The sequence below is a fragment of the Pelophylax lessonae genome, assembly GCF_965119305.1.
Source record: "Pelophylax lessonae genome assembly, chromosome: 6".
Lineage (NCBI taxonomy): Eukaryota > Metazoa > Chordata > Amphibia > Anura > Ranidae > Pelophylax > Pelophylax lessonae.
The window spans coordinates 219,835,124-219,854,228 of record NC_138773.1 but is presented as its reverse complement, the minus strand read 5'-3'; the positions used below and the strand labels follow the sequence as shown (position 1 = coordinate 219,854,228).

The 19,105-nt window shown below is 40.2% G+C and overlaps 1 protein-coding gene across 3 annotated transcripts in view; it reads left to right on the top strand.

Annotated features, from left to right (window-relative positions):
* IKZF2 (IKAROS family zinc finger 2) overlaps positions 1 to 2,405 on the top strand; it is a 159,263-nt gene extending 156,858 nt beyond the window's left edge. For all 3 annotated transcript variants that reach the window (XM_082261945.1, XM_082261944.1, XM_082261943.1), the window contains exon 8: positions 627 to 2,405. In XM_082261945.1, coding sequence (XP_082118071.1) covers positions 627 to 1,351 — 725 coding nt within the window. In that variant the 3' untranslated portion in view covers positions 1,352 to 2,405. The remainder of the gene's footprint in view (positions 1 to 626) is intronic.
* The last annotated feature ends 16,700 nt before the right edge of the window (positions 2,406 to 19,105 follow it).

Below are 19,105 nucleotides of genomic sequence, written 5' to 3'. Positions count from 1 at the left end.
TTTTCATGTAAAAGTTGAATTTGGATCCACCTTCCCTTGATTCCAGATCTGCCCTATTGGTACTATAATGTGATGGCCTGCATCACTGACCTACAGAGAGAATCGAGTCAGGGTCCTGCCTAACATTAAGCAGAAAGTGAAGATTTCCATCTGGATCACTTATCTTTAGATTTACTGATCATTTTGATACATGGTCATCATCCATATGCACAAATTGTTCAGGCTTAAGCTTGACTTAAGGTACAGCTATGGTTATGTTGGGTGGAGTGCAATTGGTTTTTTTCCCCACTGAATTCCTGAAGGTAAAAAAGCATCTGGATTCAGTGTTGCTTTCCATCAAACATTGTTTTTTAGGTTTAACCAATCTGCTTCACAAAATGATATAATGTGATAATATAAGGAGCTAGAGGTGGATAGAGGATTTAGGAATAGTATATAATATCTTCTAACAGGTTAAAAGGGGAAAAATGTATTCAAGAATAGAAACGTTTAAAAAACATATTGCAGTGTTCTGCATAAGGAGGTTAATGGTTAGAGTCCTAATTTCTTTCCTCTGTATTGTAGGTGGATTTGTTTTACTTGTTCAGTTGGATAACCTTGCTCATTTTCAGTGTTGTTGTCTGCAGGTGAGAAGCTGATGAAGTATGGTTATCCAGATTTGCACTATGACATGAATCTGGCTTATGAAAAGGAAGCAGAATTAATGCAGTCTCAAATGATGGACCAGGCCATTAGCAACGCCATCACCTACTTGGGAGCAGATGCACTGAGACCCCTAATACATCATTCCACTGGCGCCATAGCTGAGGTCCCTCCTGTTATTGGTCCAGTTTACCCTCAGGTCTACCATCCAAGCAGGGTGGAGCGGCCAACCAGCAGGGAAACATCAGACAGCAATGACAATAACATTGATGGCCCAATCTCCCTCATCAGACCAAAGAGTCATCACCATGAGAGAGAGGCTTCACCCAGCAACAGCTGTCTGGACACCACTGATTCAGAAAGTAGTCACGATGATCGACCATTATACCAAGGGAACCATGCCTTAAACCCCAAGAGAAAGCAGAGTCCAGAGTATTCCAAGGAAGAAGGTAAAGCTATAGATGCCACAAAGGCCACATTGAGCTCTTCCAAAGATGTCTATCGAGTCTTCAATGGTGAAGGAGAGCAGATCAAAGCCTTCAAATGTGAGCACTGTCGTGTGCTTTTCTTGGATCATGTCATGTATACTATCCACATGGGCTGTCATGGATATCGGGACCCATTAGAATGTAATATTTGTGGTCACAGGAGTCATGACCGCTATGAATTCTCTTCACACATTGTCCGGGGGGAGCACCCTTTTCAATAGTTTGCAAGTGGAGCAGTCCCAATGTGAAGTGGACCTGCACATGAAGAATACTGCACTTACTCATCAAATTTCCTTTTGACTTTAAATAGCCTAAAACCATAATGTTTGATGCATTTTTCAGTTTACAGGCATTGCATCAAGACACATTTGTATCCATCATTCCTTTCAGACAAGCACGTACCACAGTTGTTGGTATTGCCAGAGTTTGCTGTAAGTGGTCTCTGAAGTAGATATGTGCTTTAGTATCCATCAAACTTGTCTCCAGTAAAATTCATCTGTAGCTTAAATGTAGCTCTTGGAGAACTATGGCTAGTCTAAAGCTTTGACTGGTGATTTGGAGGAGGAAAAAACACCTTTTTAACTTGTAACTCCCCTGTTTAAATTATTGGTAGCCTTTTAACAATGTAGCCCTAATTAAGCAGGTATGCTTTTTTCACCTGGTGGTGTTTTGGGGTGAAACCTTGATATATTCAGCTCAATGGCCTTTGACCTTTTAGCCTGTTACATTGTTTCCATACACTCTGTGTAATAGGTTATCGGAGGAAACCATCTACATAAAATTGTTAATTATTTCAGAATAACCTAGTGTATTATAGGTTTTGTTCTTGTTCAGATTCATTCCATAAATCTGCAAAGAGAGCAATGATAATATGCAAAATGAAGTTGGCAACCAAGGAGACCTCTTATTAACAAAGTCCAAGTCCAGCCAGTGAAAGATAGTTTCTGATTAACTGTTCTAGACTACTGCATTTTGTACATTTCTTACTCCTTAATTGAATGAATGCTGTTGTGTCAAAGCAGTGTGGTTTACACTATAATCTCGTATTTGTAGATATAAAATATCTATGAGTGTTCATGAAAGTGGGAACAACCTGTTTTGTGACACAAGGAATGTTCATTCACTATGTATATAAGAACATTACTTGCATAAATGTTTCCCGGTAGGCACAGTGGACTCATTGGTTGTGAATGGTCACATGCACTTTAACTTTTAGCTTTTGCCATGGTAGTTAAAATGCTGAAAACTTGGAACCGTGTCACAGCTCTCATAGATGGAACATAGAGGAAATCTCATCAAGAGGAACATATTCAGCAGTTACAACCGGATATATGGTTCTAACATTCCTCACTCTATCCATAACTAGAAAAAAAAACCTGTCAGATTAAGGCCTCATGTACACTGCTGCTGATAAATGGACTTTTAGGAGCAGTTGGGTGTTTTTTTCAGCAGCCCATGAACTCGCCTGCGTTATCTTACCTGTCCATGTACACTGAGACGTTTAGAGGCAGTTGAGTTTAGTGGCACTTTTTTGAAAGCAATAAATTGCATTCAGATGGAAGTTTATTAGCATTTGAAACGCCAAATGATTTTAGCAGCGTGCAAACTCATCTAAACGCGGTACTTCGCGTTTAAGCATTTCGTTTATAGGGGTTTTCAATGGTTATACATTTCTGACCATTTTACAATGTAAAAACGCTTCTTAACACAAACGCCACTAAACGCGGCATGTAAACATGGCAAAACTGACATTAACTGTTGGTTACTAGCTGTCAAGTTCCAGCGTTCAGGAGAGGTTTTCAAACGTCCCGTGTACATGAAGCCTTAATGTTTTATGTGATAAGTCTACTTTATAGCAAGGCTAATAAATGATGTTGCCCCACAGCTGACTGAACAAACCACATGTTTCTGGAAAATGGAACATTCTGGAAATGGATGTGTAAGCAAGTTGTCCTTTGAAATCTACCGCATAATGCCTTTAATGCATTACTTGTACAGTGCATAATAATGGTAGGGGTCCCAGTTCTGTTAATCCGAAGCCTGTGGTTTTTAGCTAACCTGTACCTTATTATCGATTCTTGATAAATGAAAAACTGCTGCAGGGGAAAAAAATGTTGGCCTTTTGGATACAACATGTTGGCCTTTTGGATATAAATCGGTACATGCTGGACTCCTAGACAGAACAAACTGCTTAGAGTTGGTTATCCCAGTGAAAAAATCAGCTTAAACACGCAAAGCCCCTGTAAATCCAACTACTCCTGTGTACCAGAAAACACCTGTGTAATGTATTTATCTGCTCTTTTTAGATAGCGCTATTAGTTATTTATGCTGGTATAACCGTCAGCATTCTTGTCCACTTTGACCCGATGTATTTCTTTTATTTAAAGAACAAAAATATCTGTGGCCTACTATTTTTATTTTTTATATAAACTACTCCAGACATTCTATTTGCCACAATGTGATAAAATTTGAAGTGCTATATATACCTGATCCCAGTGAATATAGGAAACTATGACCTGGTCATTGGGTATGGTTGATTTGCGTGGGTCATTTTAGTTTACTCAGTGTATGCCTAGCCCAAACTTTTTTTTTTTTTTTTTTTAATTAGTTTTGAATAGCACAGGGAATGGTAAAAACTTATGTCAGGTCATTTTGCTCTCTGTATCTGGCTGGGGAGCTTTCTCTTCACTTCCTGTCCTGGAGATGCAGCAAATAATGAGAGGAAATCTCCCCAAATGAGTGTAATTCTCTTCTTAGACATTTTGTTTGATTTTAGAAGATTTACCATCACCTCTTGCTTTGGTGAAAACTCTAAAATTTTTAATTTCTGCTCACTTTCTCTGACAGGGACAATGGTCCCTAGGACAAACAGAGAGAATCTCCCCAGCTGCAACAGACGGCAATAAAAACCTTGACAGAGGGCTGAACTACTCTCCACTCTAAAGAGAATATATTTTTACCCATTTGTGACAGGGTGGCAGCTTCTATGGCTAGGAACCCCCCCCCCCCCCACCCATGCATTGATGCTCATTTTCCCCGCTCTCCCCCCACTGCTCCAGTCTTTTGTTAAAGCCTTTATAATTACCCAGTACTTCTGGGTCTGTGAGAGCTTGTGACTTTATTCCCTTTCCAGGATGTATTGCTAGGGCCTGAACTGAACCTGCACACTAATACGGAGAGCGTAGACTGCCACTTAACTTACGTGGGGATTAGACTCTGCACCCTACGGGCAAACGGGATGGACGGAGAACTGGGAATCGGATCTATGGGAATTTCAGCTCCCTATTACGAGAACGCGTCCCTTTTCCCTGAATGGCCAATCTGACCGGTCCCCTTAAATTTCAGGTTAATAATCACTTCACCCTTTTATAAATCAGTCTGATATTTGTACGTGATCATCACACCACAAGCAGGTTTTGTATTGGCTCGTGGCACATTTTTTATAGAAAAATTCCATCCTAAATCGGAGGACCATAAAGTGCAGATCATACTCTGTGTGGCTGACACACAGTACAGGGGGGACTGATCAGTAATCTGATTGGAGTGTTTGAGACCAGTATCCCTCAGCTCTGTGGGTCATAGGCACTGAATTGAGTGCTGTTTATACCCTGCACTTGCATCCCTCCAATCCAGTCATCTGCACTTTCCAGACTTCTTCTGTATTATGCAGAATAAGATTATGATCTCTCTTAGTTAGTTGATATACTGTGCCCCTGGGGGGAAATAGAGAATTATCATGTAGAGAAAACTTATAGCAATGAGATCAGATCTCTGTACAAAATTATTCCCACATAAGCACCTTTATTCCCCTAAAGGGGTTCCCTCAATTTTTAGTTGTTGAGATGAGACTTGGATCTTATGAAATCCCCTTGATGTTTCTTCAAAACACATTGGATTTTTGTTATGTATGCATGTTTTTTTGTGCAGAGAAGCATAACCAGAATATAAAAATCTGTTTGTTACATCTACTGTGATTTAAAGGAAAATTACTGGGTTTACATTTAAATCTCTATTATATTATACAAAGATTTAGCACAGTGAAGAGGAAAACTGTTCATTGCATAAAAGGTTTATATTGTGCAGCCATTACCTGAAGATGCTCTTTGTCTGGCTCTATTTTCTGAGTCACTAACCTGAAACAATTAAGCAAGTAGGGAAAGCAGAGAACAGCCAGAGGTTCCACCTGCATAGTTGTCCTGGGTCAGTAAATAAGACCATAAGGACGCAGCAGGCATGCTAGCATAACAGAAATTTAACTAGACTTTCCAGTTTTCTTTTAAAGTGTAAATGTTCTTTCTTGATCCTATTGTACATAGGTTGTCATTCATCTGTATACCATATGGCTTCCATTGTTTCCTTTTGAAATAATTGGCCTTTTTAAATATGACTACCTCCAAAATGTTATGGCTAAATGGGTAACTTGTACCTTTGCCCAGCCGAAGAGTACTTTTCCTTCCAGCCAAAATAACTTGTGAAACAGGTCTGAGCTTTCCCTTGACAAATGTATTCATACTGAAGTTGAGTGAATTATTTTTTCTTCTAATTGGTCATTTCATTAAACAGGTAGCTTAGAAAGCTAACCAGGAGCCATGAAAAGGCAATCACGCCACAGTATAAGGAAAGGGTTTCCTAACAGATTTTAAATGTAAAGACATGATAAAAGATTTTTAAAGATATTTATTGGATGAAAATTGGAAGAAAATGTTAATTGAACATACACCGAACAGTATCCATAATCGTTACTGTGCTTCATGTCATTCCTAACAGAATGTTTTCTCAGAGGCAGGTCCTCTTGTAAAATGTATTAGTTTTAGGTCATTCAGGCTATACATGCTGATTCTAGACATTGGCTTGAATTAATTTATTTTAATCTGGCGTAAAAATACAGTACTTGGAAGTATATTTGTGAACTTCCATAACTTTTATTTAACACAACAAATAAGTAATGTGCAAACTGCAGTAGCCCATAGCAATCACATTTCAGTTTACTCTAATCAGAGTAGTGGGATTTGAATTCTGATCAGTTGCTATAGGTTAGTGCCTTTTTAAATAAGCCAAAATATTTTAAGCTTGACATTTCTGCTCCCCGGGTATTAAAAAGTTGTAACTAACCCCAAAATTCTCTAGCGATATTAAAAGAAAGGCGGTAATGCCTATTCACCAACCCCTCTTCATGATCAATGTTTTAGTTTGGTGAAGAAGTGGGAAGCTTTTAGGGTACTCTGTGCATTTCTACTGTAGACACTGTGAGATTTAATAATGAAACCAATTCTTATTTTCTGTTTTACACATCACTTTCAATGGTACTTTGTAACTTTTGTTATGACCTGTAGTAACTGGAACGTTCAGATTTTATGTAAGCTCCAACAGTAAAGTCACACATTGTGGTACTAGTCAGTGGACAGATGAGAAGTTTCTCTTTTGTGTGTCTGTTACTTATCTGAAATGTTTTTCCCCAACATTTTCTGCATTTTTTTTTTCTTTTTGCATTTTTAAGTCAGCGGGTTTCTCATCCCTTTCATTACTTGAACTGTGTTGGCTGTGGGGAATGCACTTCGTCTGGACTTGGGTCACTAAACCCCAAATTTACCTCCAGCGACACTCCAGTGTGTCAGAAGAGGATACTCCATCTTGTCCCTTTTGCTATGCACTTAACTGGTGTCCAACAGCACTGACCTAAATCTCTGCACAATGTAACAAAGCAAAAGACTTTGTGTATCTTTTCTAATGCTGTGATCAATAGTACAACTCCAGGTCATTCTGCTGTGATGTCATTGTTGGAGCCACAATTTCAAGTAACATTTCCAAATATGTTTGTATTATTTATATATGCACACACTTCGGTTGCCTTTATTTTTTGTACATGACTTCTTACAGCTTTTACTTATGTTTCTTTATCTTGTGTGGACTTCATGACCAACTGATTGCTAAAGACCATATAAACTGTAACTCAAGGGAAGTAGTTGAAATACATATGTTTACCATTTACCTGCTAAAGGATCTCTGATATTGATTTCCATTCTTGTGATACGTACTTTGGCTAGTCAGTAACATCTACTTCCCTTCTCAAGGGACAAAGTTGATGATAATTTTACTTTCCACTGAGGAGGCTCAAGCAGTAAAGTTGAAATGGTAACCTAAGTTGGCAGACCAGAAGCTGTATTGTTTATTTAGAAGCTATGTGTGTCACCTATATGGTTCTGAATTGTGAAACAAGACTGGCTATGTAGACTTGGTTTGCCTGTAGTGTCACTTTAAAGAGTCTTTGCCACTCTACCCATTCTCCAATTTTCTCTTGAAGGCTAAACCCCTGATGCACTTATATTCATCTTCACCACACTCCACATTGCTTCATCTGTGTCCTTACAAAACACCTGGTGGGTTTGGGGGATGCAGTATTTTGGCATGAGTGGTCAATCTCTGTTTAACCCCTTTGGATCCGGTGCCTTCTGGCCTTTTAAGGGGTTTAGCACGCCAGGAGGCAAGGCAGGGCAGGGTTTATCATCATGTGACCGCCGTGATTGGCTCATGATGATCGGAAAGCTCCCAATCACGAGCAGGGCGCCCGCTCTCGGCACAGCTGTATCCCACCAATGCATGCAAGTATTTGCATGTGGTCGACGTCAATGGGTTAAACCCTATCAAGGGAAGGAGAGCATGTCATTTTTAACCCTGTGTAAGCTTCAACACTATCCAACAAGGAGCAAACCCAGGGTTTGACTCCTGACTCAGATTTTGGAACAGAGTGGTGGAGGAGAAGGTGACTATACATGGGTTGAGGGGGGCTTTCAAGAGAGTGACACCCTGAATTGGCAAAATGATGAAGTCTTACTGTGTTTCCATTCAGAATTTTCATTTATTGCCAAAGCATTTAGTAAAAGCTGTGGAAGGAAATGTATAATTTAATAAAGTATGATATGTTTGTCCAGAGCTGAACAAATAAAGATTTTACTACCCAGTTCTAAAGAAGTGTTAATGTGACAATACACCATTTGGTACACATTCATTGCAGACAGCCATTTTGAAAAAAAGGCCTGCCACTTTGTCTACTAGAACCAGTTATCCGTACCTAAACAAATGGGCTTACATCTTCAAAGTACTGATAAGTTCAAATCACACAATTGCTGCCTCAGCAAAGTTATCACTTCAAGAAATTGAACTCCTTTCTATTAAAGTGCATCCCACAAAATGGCTGGTGTTGCTGTGCAAACAGGAGCATTTTGGATCCTGCACTGCTCAGAAGGGTTCTATGTGGCATAAAATGGCAAATAGGAGGTCTTTCCCGGTAGCCCCCATGATAGCGAAGGGTTTGATGGAGATATCAGAACAGGTTGCTTGAAGATGGTCTACAAATGATCATACTAGCCTTCTGCTTAAGCACCTAATTGGTCATTACTTGTACAGGCTGTTTACATATTTTTGTAATGAAATGTAGTTTTGTATTTAACGAAGAAAAGGACTGGAAAATGAAAACAAATTGTGTAGATGATCGGACAAGTTGGAATTATTATGGTACATAATCTTTGTAATGCATTAACTAGATAATCCGGTAATGATTTCATTGTATTAACTGTATAATTGCCTTTGTTTTCTTTGGTTTGCAATTCTGGTTGTACATTTTGTTTTGTTTTAAAATGTATATCTTTGTATGAAAAAAAACTGGAAGCTTTTAATTCATATATTTAGGAAAAACATTTTAAAACTGTATAGTTGTAAAAGTTCTTATACAGTAATTTTTTGTGGGAATAATATGCTTTAAATATTAATACATACTTAAGTATATGGTCACATTCCAGCAGTTGATTTGGGGAATTTTGGGGCCTGTGTTTTTTTTTTTTTATTTTTTTTATTATTGTTATATAACTGCCACTTAAAATGGGAACACTTTAATAAAATCAGTTTAAAATAACAAATTAGAACCTGTGCATTAAAATTGTATTTCCCAGATGCATGCCAAGGGGTTATCTAGCTGGATGTTTTTTTTACTTCCAGATGTAGCACAGGTGTCTTAATTCATAACTGTTTCACAGAACTCAATTGCATTTTACAAGTATTTGTGTCTCTTTTGGGATTGTTAAAGATGAATTGCTCTACAGGTCAGGTCAGTTTTAAAGTGGCCATAAAGTCCAAATTTTTTTTATTTTTTTTACCCTAGTGCAGGGTAAGGTAAAAAACCCTTCTGTAGCCGTTCCTCCATCCCTCCTCCCTAAATACCTAACCGAAGTCCTGCATCGATCCAGTTCTATGCCTGTCGGCAGGTTTTCTTTCCTCTCTCCCCTCTCTCATAGGCTTTATTGATGGCAGCGATAACCATTGGCTCCTTCTGCTGTCAGTCAAATCCTGGGAATAGGGAGCAGGGGGTGGGGTTGAGCCACACTGTGTTTTTATCAATGCATGCATCCCAACTCGGGAGCAAGCCTGCACATGTGCCCTCATAGGAAGCCACTTCCTATAGTGCCACACAGAGAAGAGGCGGAGCTGAGATCAGCAGCGGGGGACTCCAGAAGAAGAGGTTCGGTGCTGCTCTGTGCATAAACCCTGCACAGAGCAGTTAGGTATAACTTATTTTTTATTTTAGTAAAATAAACATTTCAAATTTATAAACTCTTTAAAGCTAATTTACTGCTTGTTAAAGTGGAACTCCATTGATCTATTTTAGATACTTGCATTAGGACATGTATATGATACCTGTTTGGTCTCTGTGGAAGCTGTAAATCACTTGTTTAAGCTACAATCTTACGGGAGTTGTGTCCTTCTGCATAGTAACCACAGAGGGTAGCTTACTTAACACAGCAGCCATTCGGAGAACACCTTCCCTTTTACTCAACAAATATGAAGCATACTCTGAGTGGACAGAGTAGAAAGGAGGGGGCAGTGATCTCAGGATCTCCACCTCATCCAATCAGAAAACGTATTGCATTTAAAATAGAAAAATGTAAGGGTCTCTCTGAATGGCAGCCATGTTGAGCAAACAAGTAGCTCTGGCTATTACAGTGATTTACAACTTCCGCAGAGGCCAATTATGTATCCAATATTGCATACTTACATTGTGCCAGACTGGCGCAATGCAAGTATGAAAAATGTAGTTTTACTGGAATTCAGTAGTAAGTAAATGAATCTCCATCACCTGGCTACTTTAAAGTAAAACTGCCATGGGAGAAATGTGGGGCTACTACTGCTAAATTCCTGCAGGTTGCCTAGCTGGCTAGCTCCTGGATCAGTTATGCAGATCAAAAAAAAAAAATGCCTGTATCTGTGTTCTTGTGCCAGGTCACTGATTAAGATGAAGAGTCATGACAGCCAGGCAACTAGCATTTTTTAAAGGAGAGAACATCAGTGGTAGCCTACTTGTTTCTCTCAGGAGTTTCTTTTAGGCCGTCCTTAGTAGTCAGGAGAATGGAGAGCATATCTGGCATAGAACCACTGCTGACACTGAGGTTTTGACACATTGGTAATACTTTAGCACTTTAGTGCTTGCATTGCATCAGGCTCTATAAAATAATCACACAAATCGGTTCACATGACATTCTGTTTAGTGGTTGCTGGTTTAGGAAACACCACTTTTAATATATTTTTGAGCTGATTTCAAACCTATACATACATATTCAACTTGAGGTCAACACAGTAAAAATACACAAACGCTTCTTTATATTAATAAGACTAGCTGCGTGCTTAGAAGATATATTTGTTCCCAACAGTCTTAGTTAGACACGTTTAGAAAAGAGATTTAAGCACATAGGAAAAATTGCTTCTTACAGGACTTGTCCCTAAGTGTCCAGCCTCATCTGAGTACTGCTGTGTATAGGGGGATCGAGACAATATAGTAAGGCAATGCAAAGGCAGTTGATGCACATAGTGCCATGTCCCATAAGAGCCAATTTAGATTTCATTTTACTCAAGTCATGTCCATTAAATAATTCTGATCGCTCGCTTTGTACATTGAATATTGCCCTTCATCTTACAGAATAATAGTAATGGTATAAAGTAGTAGCCATCTATGGAGAAAGCCGTTTTTAATACTCATCAAAATTTTGCAAACTTGCATCTCAAATGCATCTTGTATTAAAATGAGACCGGTGGTTCCAATAATGTCATCAAAAACTGATCATCATAATCAATGTAGAGAGCAGTTGTTTTAAAAGTGACGTTATCCATACAATATGCCTGAAGCCAGTAGAAACAGGACAAGGACGGCAATGCACACTCATTAATAGTTTTATAATGTACTCCTTGCAACTGTAAATTTAAATATGAATGTTTTCTCTTTGAACTGTTTAAATGATTTTATTATTGTTCCCATCTTAAACGGTTATTGTTTGCGGTACACTTCCCTGCTTGCCCTCACTTCATGCACTTTGGGGTACAGAACTGGAAGGTAGACAATGTGATTTCTATGTGCATGTCCTTACCCACCTGTGGATAGGCTGGTGCCCAGCCCCAGGTAGGGCATACTGTATGTTTTTATTGTACCCACTGGAATTTTTGTTGCTCTTCTGAGTGAATGTGCTTGTGTATGCATGGGGAGGGAGGGTGGTTATGAGAACTCTGTTTTACTATTTGAAAATGTGGGATCTTTGTATCAAATGGAGAGTTGTAATAATTTAATTGCACAACTACTGGAATAAACTTTTTCTAGGGAATCTCAGGAACAAATTAAGCTATGTTGTTGTCTGATTTCTTCTGCTTTTCTGGGCACAGAATCCTTAAGGACAATAAGAGGGCACAAAAATGATGAAGTGCACATGAAATACAAGAGCAGTTGCCTTAGTGAAATGGTCCTAATTCATTAAAGGGGTTGTAAAGTCAGAAGGTTTTCTGATCTTAATACATTCTATGCATTAGGATAAAAAACATTCTGTGTGAAGCAGCCTCCCTAATACTTATCTGATCCCCCTTTCGATCCAGTGATGTTGCAGGGGAGACTCGGCCTTCCAGGACTCGCTCTCCTCCTGGCTCAGACACAGCAGCGGCACCATTTGCTTCTGCTTCTGTCAGTCAAAGTCAATTAGCCAATAAGGAGAGACGGGGTGGGGCCGAATCGCAGCTCTGTGTCTAAATGGACATATGGAGCTGTGGTTTGGCTTGGGTGCCCCCATAGCAAGCTGCTTGCTGTGGGGGCACTCAACAGGAGGGAGAGGCCAGGAGCACCGAAGAGGGACCCGAGAAGTGGAGGATTGCGGCTGCTCTGTACAAATCCACTGCACTGTACAAGCACACCTTTGGGAACATTTTACGTGTTCCACCAGTTTTAGGGTGGAACATGTAACATGTTACCAATGCTGCTGCCCGATTCCCCTCCCTCCCTGTGACTGCAGTATAAGTAGAAGTTCCCCGTACTAGCTGTCACTTTTTGAAATCAGCACGGCCATGCTGTGAACTATCGCAGTACTCTACAGGTAGTTTTAGTGATTGTTCCTGTCAGTGTATCTACTCGCCCATACAGGATGTACGGGTACACAGATATACTGACAGATCTGCAGGAAACCTGCATGGAACCAACAAATTGATCGCTGTGCAATGCTTTACACGCTCCAAAAAAATGCACTTTTTTTAACCTAAAAAAATCTGCTTTTTTTTTTTTATTTATTTTTTTAAAGTGAACATATTCTTTAAAGCAGATCTTCACTCTCTCAATCAACATTAACTATTTTTAATCCTTCTGCTTCTAGCATTTGTAAATCAATAGGAAAATACACCCCATTTACTTTTAAACTTCTTTTTTTTTTATGTAGAACTGTAGACAACTTTTTTTCATTTTGGATAGAGCAATGGAGGGTTATAACCCCTATCAGATTTTTTTTATCTCCATCTGTGTCCCATTGGGGAGATTTTGCTTCACTTCCTGTCCCATAGCCAAAAAGGAAGTGAGAGGAAATTCCTGTAAATTAAGGGAATTCCTTGGGGACCCCCAGGTCACCAGAACTAGTGTCCCCATTGGAAGATTTCTCCTCTATTATTTTCTGAGGACAACCCAACATTTTTGATTTTCTTTTACATTCACTTTCAATGATAATGGTAAAAAGGACAAACAGAGAGGGTGGACCTCGTTACTGGGGACACAGACAGCAATAAAAACTGACAAGCTTTCTAATTCCCGTTCCACTCTATCCAAAACTAAAGTTTTGCCTTTAGTAATACTTTAACGTTTCTTTAGGCTACATTCACACCTGAGCGTAGCGTTTTTCGCGCGTTTTTTACCGCGATTTTTGCGGCGTTTTTTACCGCGATTTTTACCGCAATTTTTGTGCAGGCGTTTTTAGATTGAATAGAGATCAATGGAAAACGCCTGTAATCTGCCCAAAAAGAAGCTCATGTACTTTTTTGAGCGTTGGGCGTTTTGTATACAGCGTCAAAACGCTCAGATGTGAACAGGGGCCATTGAAATGAATAGGATTTGTCTTGTTGGGCGTTTTGAGAGCTGATCCTAGAGCAGAAAAACGCCCCAAAACGCCCAGATGTGAACGGAGCCTTAGTTACTTCCTGGTTTCCAGGCCTAGGAAAATGGTCCTACATTCTAGGTATCTTCAGAAGGCGAGGAGGAGTTTTTCCCAGCTAAAGACACCCTCTTGCTTGCATGGCTGAGCTAAGGGCAGATGGATTCTAGGAAGTAAATGCTACATAAATCATCTGCCCTTATTCAAGATAGCCACAGCCAGATGTGCTAGGGGATGTTTTTCAAGGTGAATTCTGAGAGAAAAAAGCATGGAGTCATGGATGAGTTTGCTTTGAATAATATAGTGTAGTTCTACTTCAACTGCATTTAAGGTGTGCTGAAAAGGGTATGTTAAAATGACATGTGATAATATTGACTGACTAAGTTACTACTTGAAGCCTAATGAATCATTGCCAATATTTGATTTGTTTTTATTCGAGTAAATGTGAAATATTGCCTATAAATATTTCAAGTTTGACACCTGCAGCCAGCCATGAAGAAACCGAGCCATATGATGTAGCGAGCTGATCTGAATAGCATGATATCCGATTACACACTCAGCGGAATGATTCAAAGTAGGGACACCCTACTACTTTAGATGGTATCTATGTGGATTTTTCAGTGTGTAATGGCATTTAACATGTGCTACATAGTGCTTAAGACATGAAAAGGTAGTTCTGCCTTCCTTTTTCTTTTTTTTTTTGCTAAAGGAAATCATATTAAAGAGGAGTTTCGTTGCTTTTGAAATGAAAAATGTATATTTAATACTATTAAAATAATTATATATTTCCCTTATTTGAATCCACTCATTAGAGGTATACATGGACTACCATCACTGATCTCATGCTACTGATGATCCTGCTCATTTTATGGCTTCAGTGCTTTCTGGGGTGCTGGCCTGGAAGAAGTATCTGCTTTTTTTTTCACTGACTGCATGCTTCTCCTAGCTCAATAAAAGTACTGAAGTTGTCTTTTTTAGATGGAGGTCAGTAATGGTAGCTCACTTGTATCTTTCTCAACCACTTCTGGACCGGAAAGTTTTACCCCCTGAATGACCAGGCCATTCTTTGCGATACGGCACTGCGTTACTTTAACTGTCAATTGCACGGCTGTGTAATGATGTACCCAAATAAATTGATGTCCTTTTTTTTTTTTCCCCACAAATGGCTTTCTTTTGGTGGTATTTGATCACCTCTGCATTTTTTTTTTTTTCGCTATAAACAAAAAAAGCGACAATGTAAAAAAAAACACAATATTTTTTACTTTCTGATATAAAACACAGCCAATAAAAATCACAATCCATCTCCATCTTGTCCCCTTGCACAACGGCGATCTGCCTTGTTTACATGGCCAGATTGCCGTTCTGTCTCTCCCGGGGATGATCGCGGGTCGCCGGCAGACATCATGTCCGCCAGACCCGTTGAGTGACATCCCCCGCTAGACAATCGCGACACCATCGTGCCTTCGGCGGCGCGATGGAGCCATCTTGAGCCTATTGAACAAAATGACGTACAGGTACATCGTTTTGAACACAGTAGGGGCACTTTGCCGCAGTATATATGCTGTGGCCGGTTGGCAAGTGGATAACACATGTCCTTTAAGATGAAATTGACGAACAAAGTAAACTGGCACTTCCACATCATGGGACTGTGCAGCTTCTACTTGAAAGTATTGAATGCAAGGGGTTCCAGCAGAATGAGCAATCTTTCTATGTAATAATTCCAGCTTATACTGTAGATAGAGGAAATGCTGGAAGGTTCATTTCTTTCAAATTGTATATTGCATAGTATTTTGCTCAGCTCCAAATAAACCTATTCTAGAGCTGATCTGTTTTTGCAATGAAGCCATAACCATTTATGGGTGTTAATACTTCCTTACTGATAGGTATGGTTTATGACTTGTGTGGATACTATGCTAACTAAAATGTGAACATACAGTAGACATTTTAATTCGATTGGCTAACAGTGTGGACCCAATTAAATAAACAGAGGGATTTAGTATATCTGTACCAGCTCACAAATTGAACATATAATACACATCTAAATTTACACTTACAAAAAAGTGTGCTAAAATCTGTGCAAATATATTTAATTTTATAGATTTTGCAAATCTGGAGTCCAAAAAGTGAGAGCCATTTTTTTTTTTTTTTTTTAAATGAAAACTTTAAATTTTATTGAGTTTCAAAATATACAGACATACAAAATACACTTGAAACAGTTACCCAAAATCACCCCCCTCCCAAAATCCTTCCCTCTTCTCCTTCCACTTCACTTTACTCCTCCATCCCACCTCCTCCCCTGCTCCCCCCTCCCTCTCGTATCCTAATTTGCCCAAATTTCGGTGCATTTCCTGGTCCTTTTAAAATCTGCCGATTTTACCCATTTGTTTGAGAAACGGTCTGTATGATCTTCCTCTCTGCTACCCAGATACTCCATATTATTTCTATAATAAATAAATAAATATATATATATATATATATATATATATATAATTGCACTCTTTACACCAATCTCGAATTGTGGGGCTTTCCGGATCTAACCATTTTTTTTGGGATTGCCCCCTTTGCTGCGCTTAATAAGTTTGAAACAATCGTACATTTATAGTGTGTGTGTTTTTTTTGTTTTACTGTTTTTATGAAAAAAACATACCCAAGAATCGTCAGTAATATCTACTCCTGTAATTTTACCAATGCATAGTGGGGACTTCTCTGGTGTTTAATACCATCTCGATAAAAATTTGTACTTCAGTTAAATGGTATTTACGTAGACCGCATATTATGGGCAGCCTTCAACAATACATTTATTTCTTGTTCCTTTAACCACTTTACCACCAGAGGATTTTGCTGTCTTACGTCCAGGCCACTTTTTGCGATTCGGCACTGTGCGACTTTAACTGACAATTGCGCGGTCATGCGACGCCGTACCCAAACAAAATTTACGTCCTTTTTTTCCCACAAACAGAGCTTTCTTTTGGTGGTATTTGATTACCTGTGCGATTTTTATTTTTTTTTTACTTTTTGCGCTATAAACAAAAATAGAGCGTGAATTTTGAAAAAATAACTATTTTTCACATTTTTTTATATGAAATCCCCCCCCCCCCCCCCCAAATGTAAAAATCTACATTTTTAAAAATTTTTGGCCAATTTGTTTTCTGCTACCTATGTTTGGTAAACAAAAAAATCACAATAAGCGTATTTTGATTGGTTTGCGCAAAAGTTATTGCGTTTACTATCTATTACTAAAGGGAAAGATTTCTGTGATTTTTGTTGTTTTTTTTTTTTAACGAGTAATGGCGGCTATCTGCGATTTTTTTTTTTTTTTTTTTTTTTTTTTTTGCGGGACTGTGACATTGCAGCGGACAGATAGGACCCTTGACTGACATTTATGACACTTTTGGGGGTACCAGTGACATTACTGCAGTAATCAGTGCTATAAATATGCACTGTTACTGTAAAAATGACACTGGCAGGGAAGGGGTTCATTTTATTGGAGAGGGAGGGGTTAATGTATGCCTGGTGCTTACTGACGTGTGTGGGGGGAGGTGACTGAGTGACACAAAGACAGATCGCAGGTTCAGCCATGCTGAACCCCGCAATCTGACCCTGTCTGTCACTTAAGAGATCCGCCCGCTTTGTTTACACAAGCGGGCGGATCGCCGGACTCGATTCCCCGATCGGGGAAGAGCAGCGGCGATCGGGGAAGAGCAGCGGCGATCGCCGCCGCTCCTCCCCTGGCCCAACTCCCGCTGTGACTGAACGGAATCCCCTCCACAAGGGGAGGAGTCCAGCGACGTAGGTCTACGTCGCTGGACGGGAACGAGCCACTTTGCCGCAGTACGGTCAACGTGACTGGTCGGCAAGTGGTTAATCGCGTTCCTAACTCCTTTTCCCACATCTCGATGAATGGAGATATCTTCAGGTCAGCCATTTCCGTAAGCTTTTTGTATATCTGAGATATACTATGTTTTAATTTTGTTTGTGGGCTATATAGTTTTTCCGCTAAGTTCAGATCTAATCGGTGGTGGTAAGGATAAGAGTTGAGCGAACACCTGGATGTCCGGGTTCGGTGGGTCCAGCCGAACTTGGAAAAAAAAGTCCGGGTTCATGAACCGGACTTAACCCGAACTTTACCCCGATCCCGAACCCCATTGAAGTCAAGCACTAAAATGGCTCTAAAACAAACATGGAAAGGGCTAGAGGGCTGCAAATGGCAGCAAACTCATCTTAAGAGCATGGCAAGTGCTCTGCAAACAAATGTGAATAGGGAAATAACTTTAATCAACATAAAAAACAGAAAAATAAAAAATAATAATCTTGAATGATGTAGGAGGAGGACGAGGCCCATATAGAGTAGAAGGTTGAGGTGGCGGTGGATATGGCGGTGTAGGTGGAAGCGGCGGTGGAGGAGGACGAGGTAGCCAACACTGGTTTTTGTTTTTAATTGTATTTTTTTTTTTTAAATTAGGGTACACCCCAAAAGAGTTGAAAGATCAAATACAGCAATGGCTGGGTAAGGCCGGTATACATGTCTATTCTGCACAAGGTATGGACAAGTCCTGTGGGATCCATGCCTGGTTCATTTTAATGAACGTGAGCTTGTCTACATTGGCTCTGGACAGGCGGCTGCGCTTGTCTGTGATAACGCCCCCAGCCGTGCTAAATACCCGTTCAGATAATACTGGCTGCAGGGCAGGCCAGCACCTCCAAGGCGTAAAGGGCAAGCTCAGGCCATGTGACCCATACTGCTCCACCATGTTAGTGCTGGTTTGTGGTGCTGCTGGTGGAGCTCCTGTTGCAAGGAGAGGACGTGGTCGATCTGTGCCAGCTACACGCACAAGTAAAACACCTTTCTCAGCTGCAAGTAGGCGACAGAACCTTACAGCAGTATTTGGCAGAGCCTAATGTGCCTCTACAAATATTGAGGCCAGAACAAGTACAGGCGATAGATAGTAGATTGGGTTGCTGACAGTGCCTCCAGTTTCTTCATTGTCTCCAACCCAGTCTTCTGCTGAAAGGTCAGAGTTGGCACCTGCAGCCGATGTCCATCAATCTTTCACCTCACCCCCTTGCAAATCAACCAAGCAGTCTGAGCCCTAAGTCATGCAGCAGTCTCTTCTTCTTTTTGATGACTCTGTTAGCATGGTTTCCCAGGGCCATCCACCTAGCCCTGCCCCAGAAGTGGAAGAGATTGTGTGCACCGATGCCCAACCACTTATGTCTCAAGATGAGTACATGGGAGGACCATCGCAGCATGTCTCGGATGATGACGAAACACAGGTGCCAACTGCTGCGGAACTCCGAATTGTGGAGACCGACAAGGGTTGCAGGGGCGAAGACTGGGTGGAAGATGATGTGGAGGAGGATGAGGTCCTCGACCCCACATGTAATGAATGTCATGCAGGTGACCTGAGTAGTTTGGAGGAAGAGGTGGTGGTCGCACAGAGCCACCACCACAGCAGAAGAGGGAGCAGGGTGCAAAAGTGGAGCGGCCGTGCCCTAGACACTACGCCTGCTACTGCCCAACGCAGCAAGGGACCGAGCACA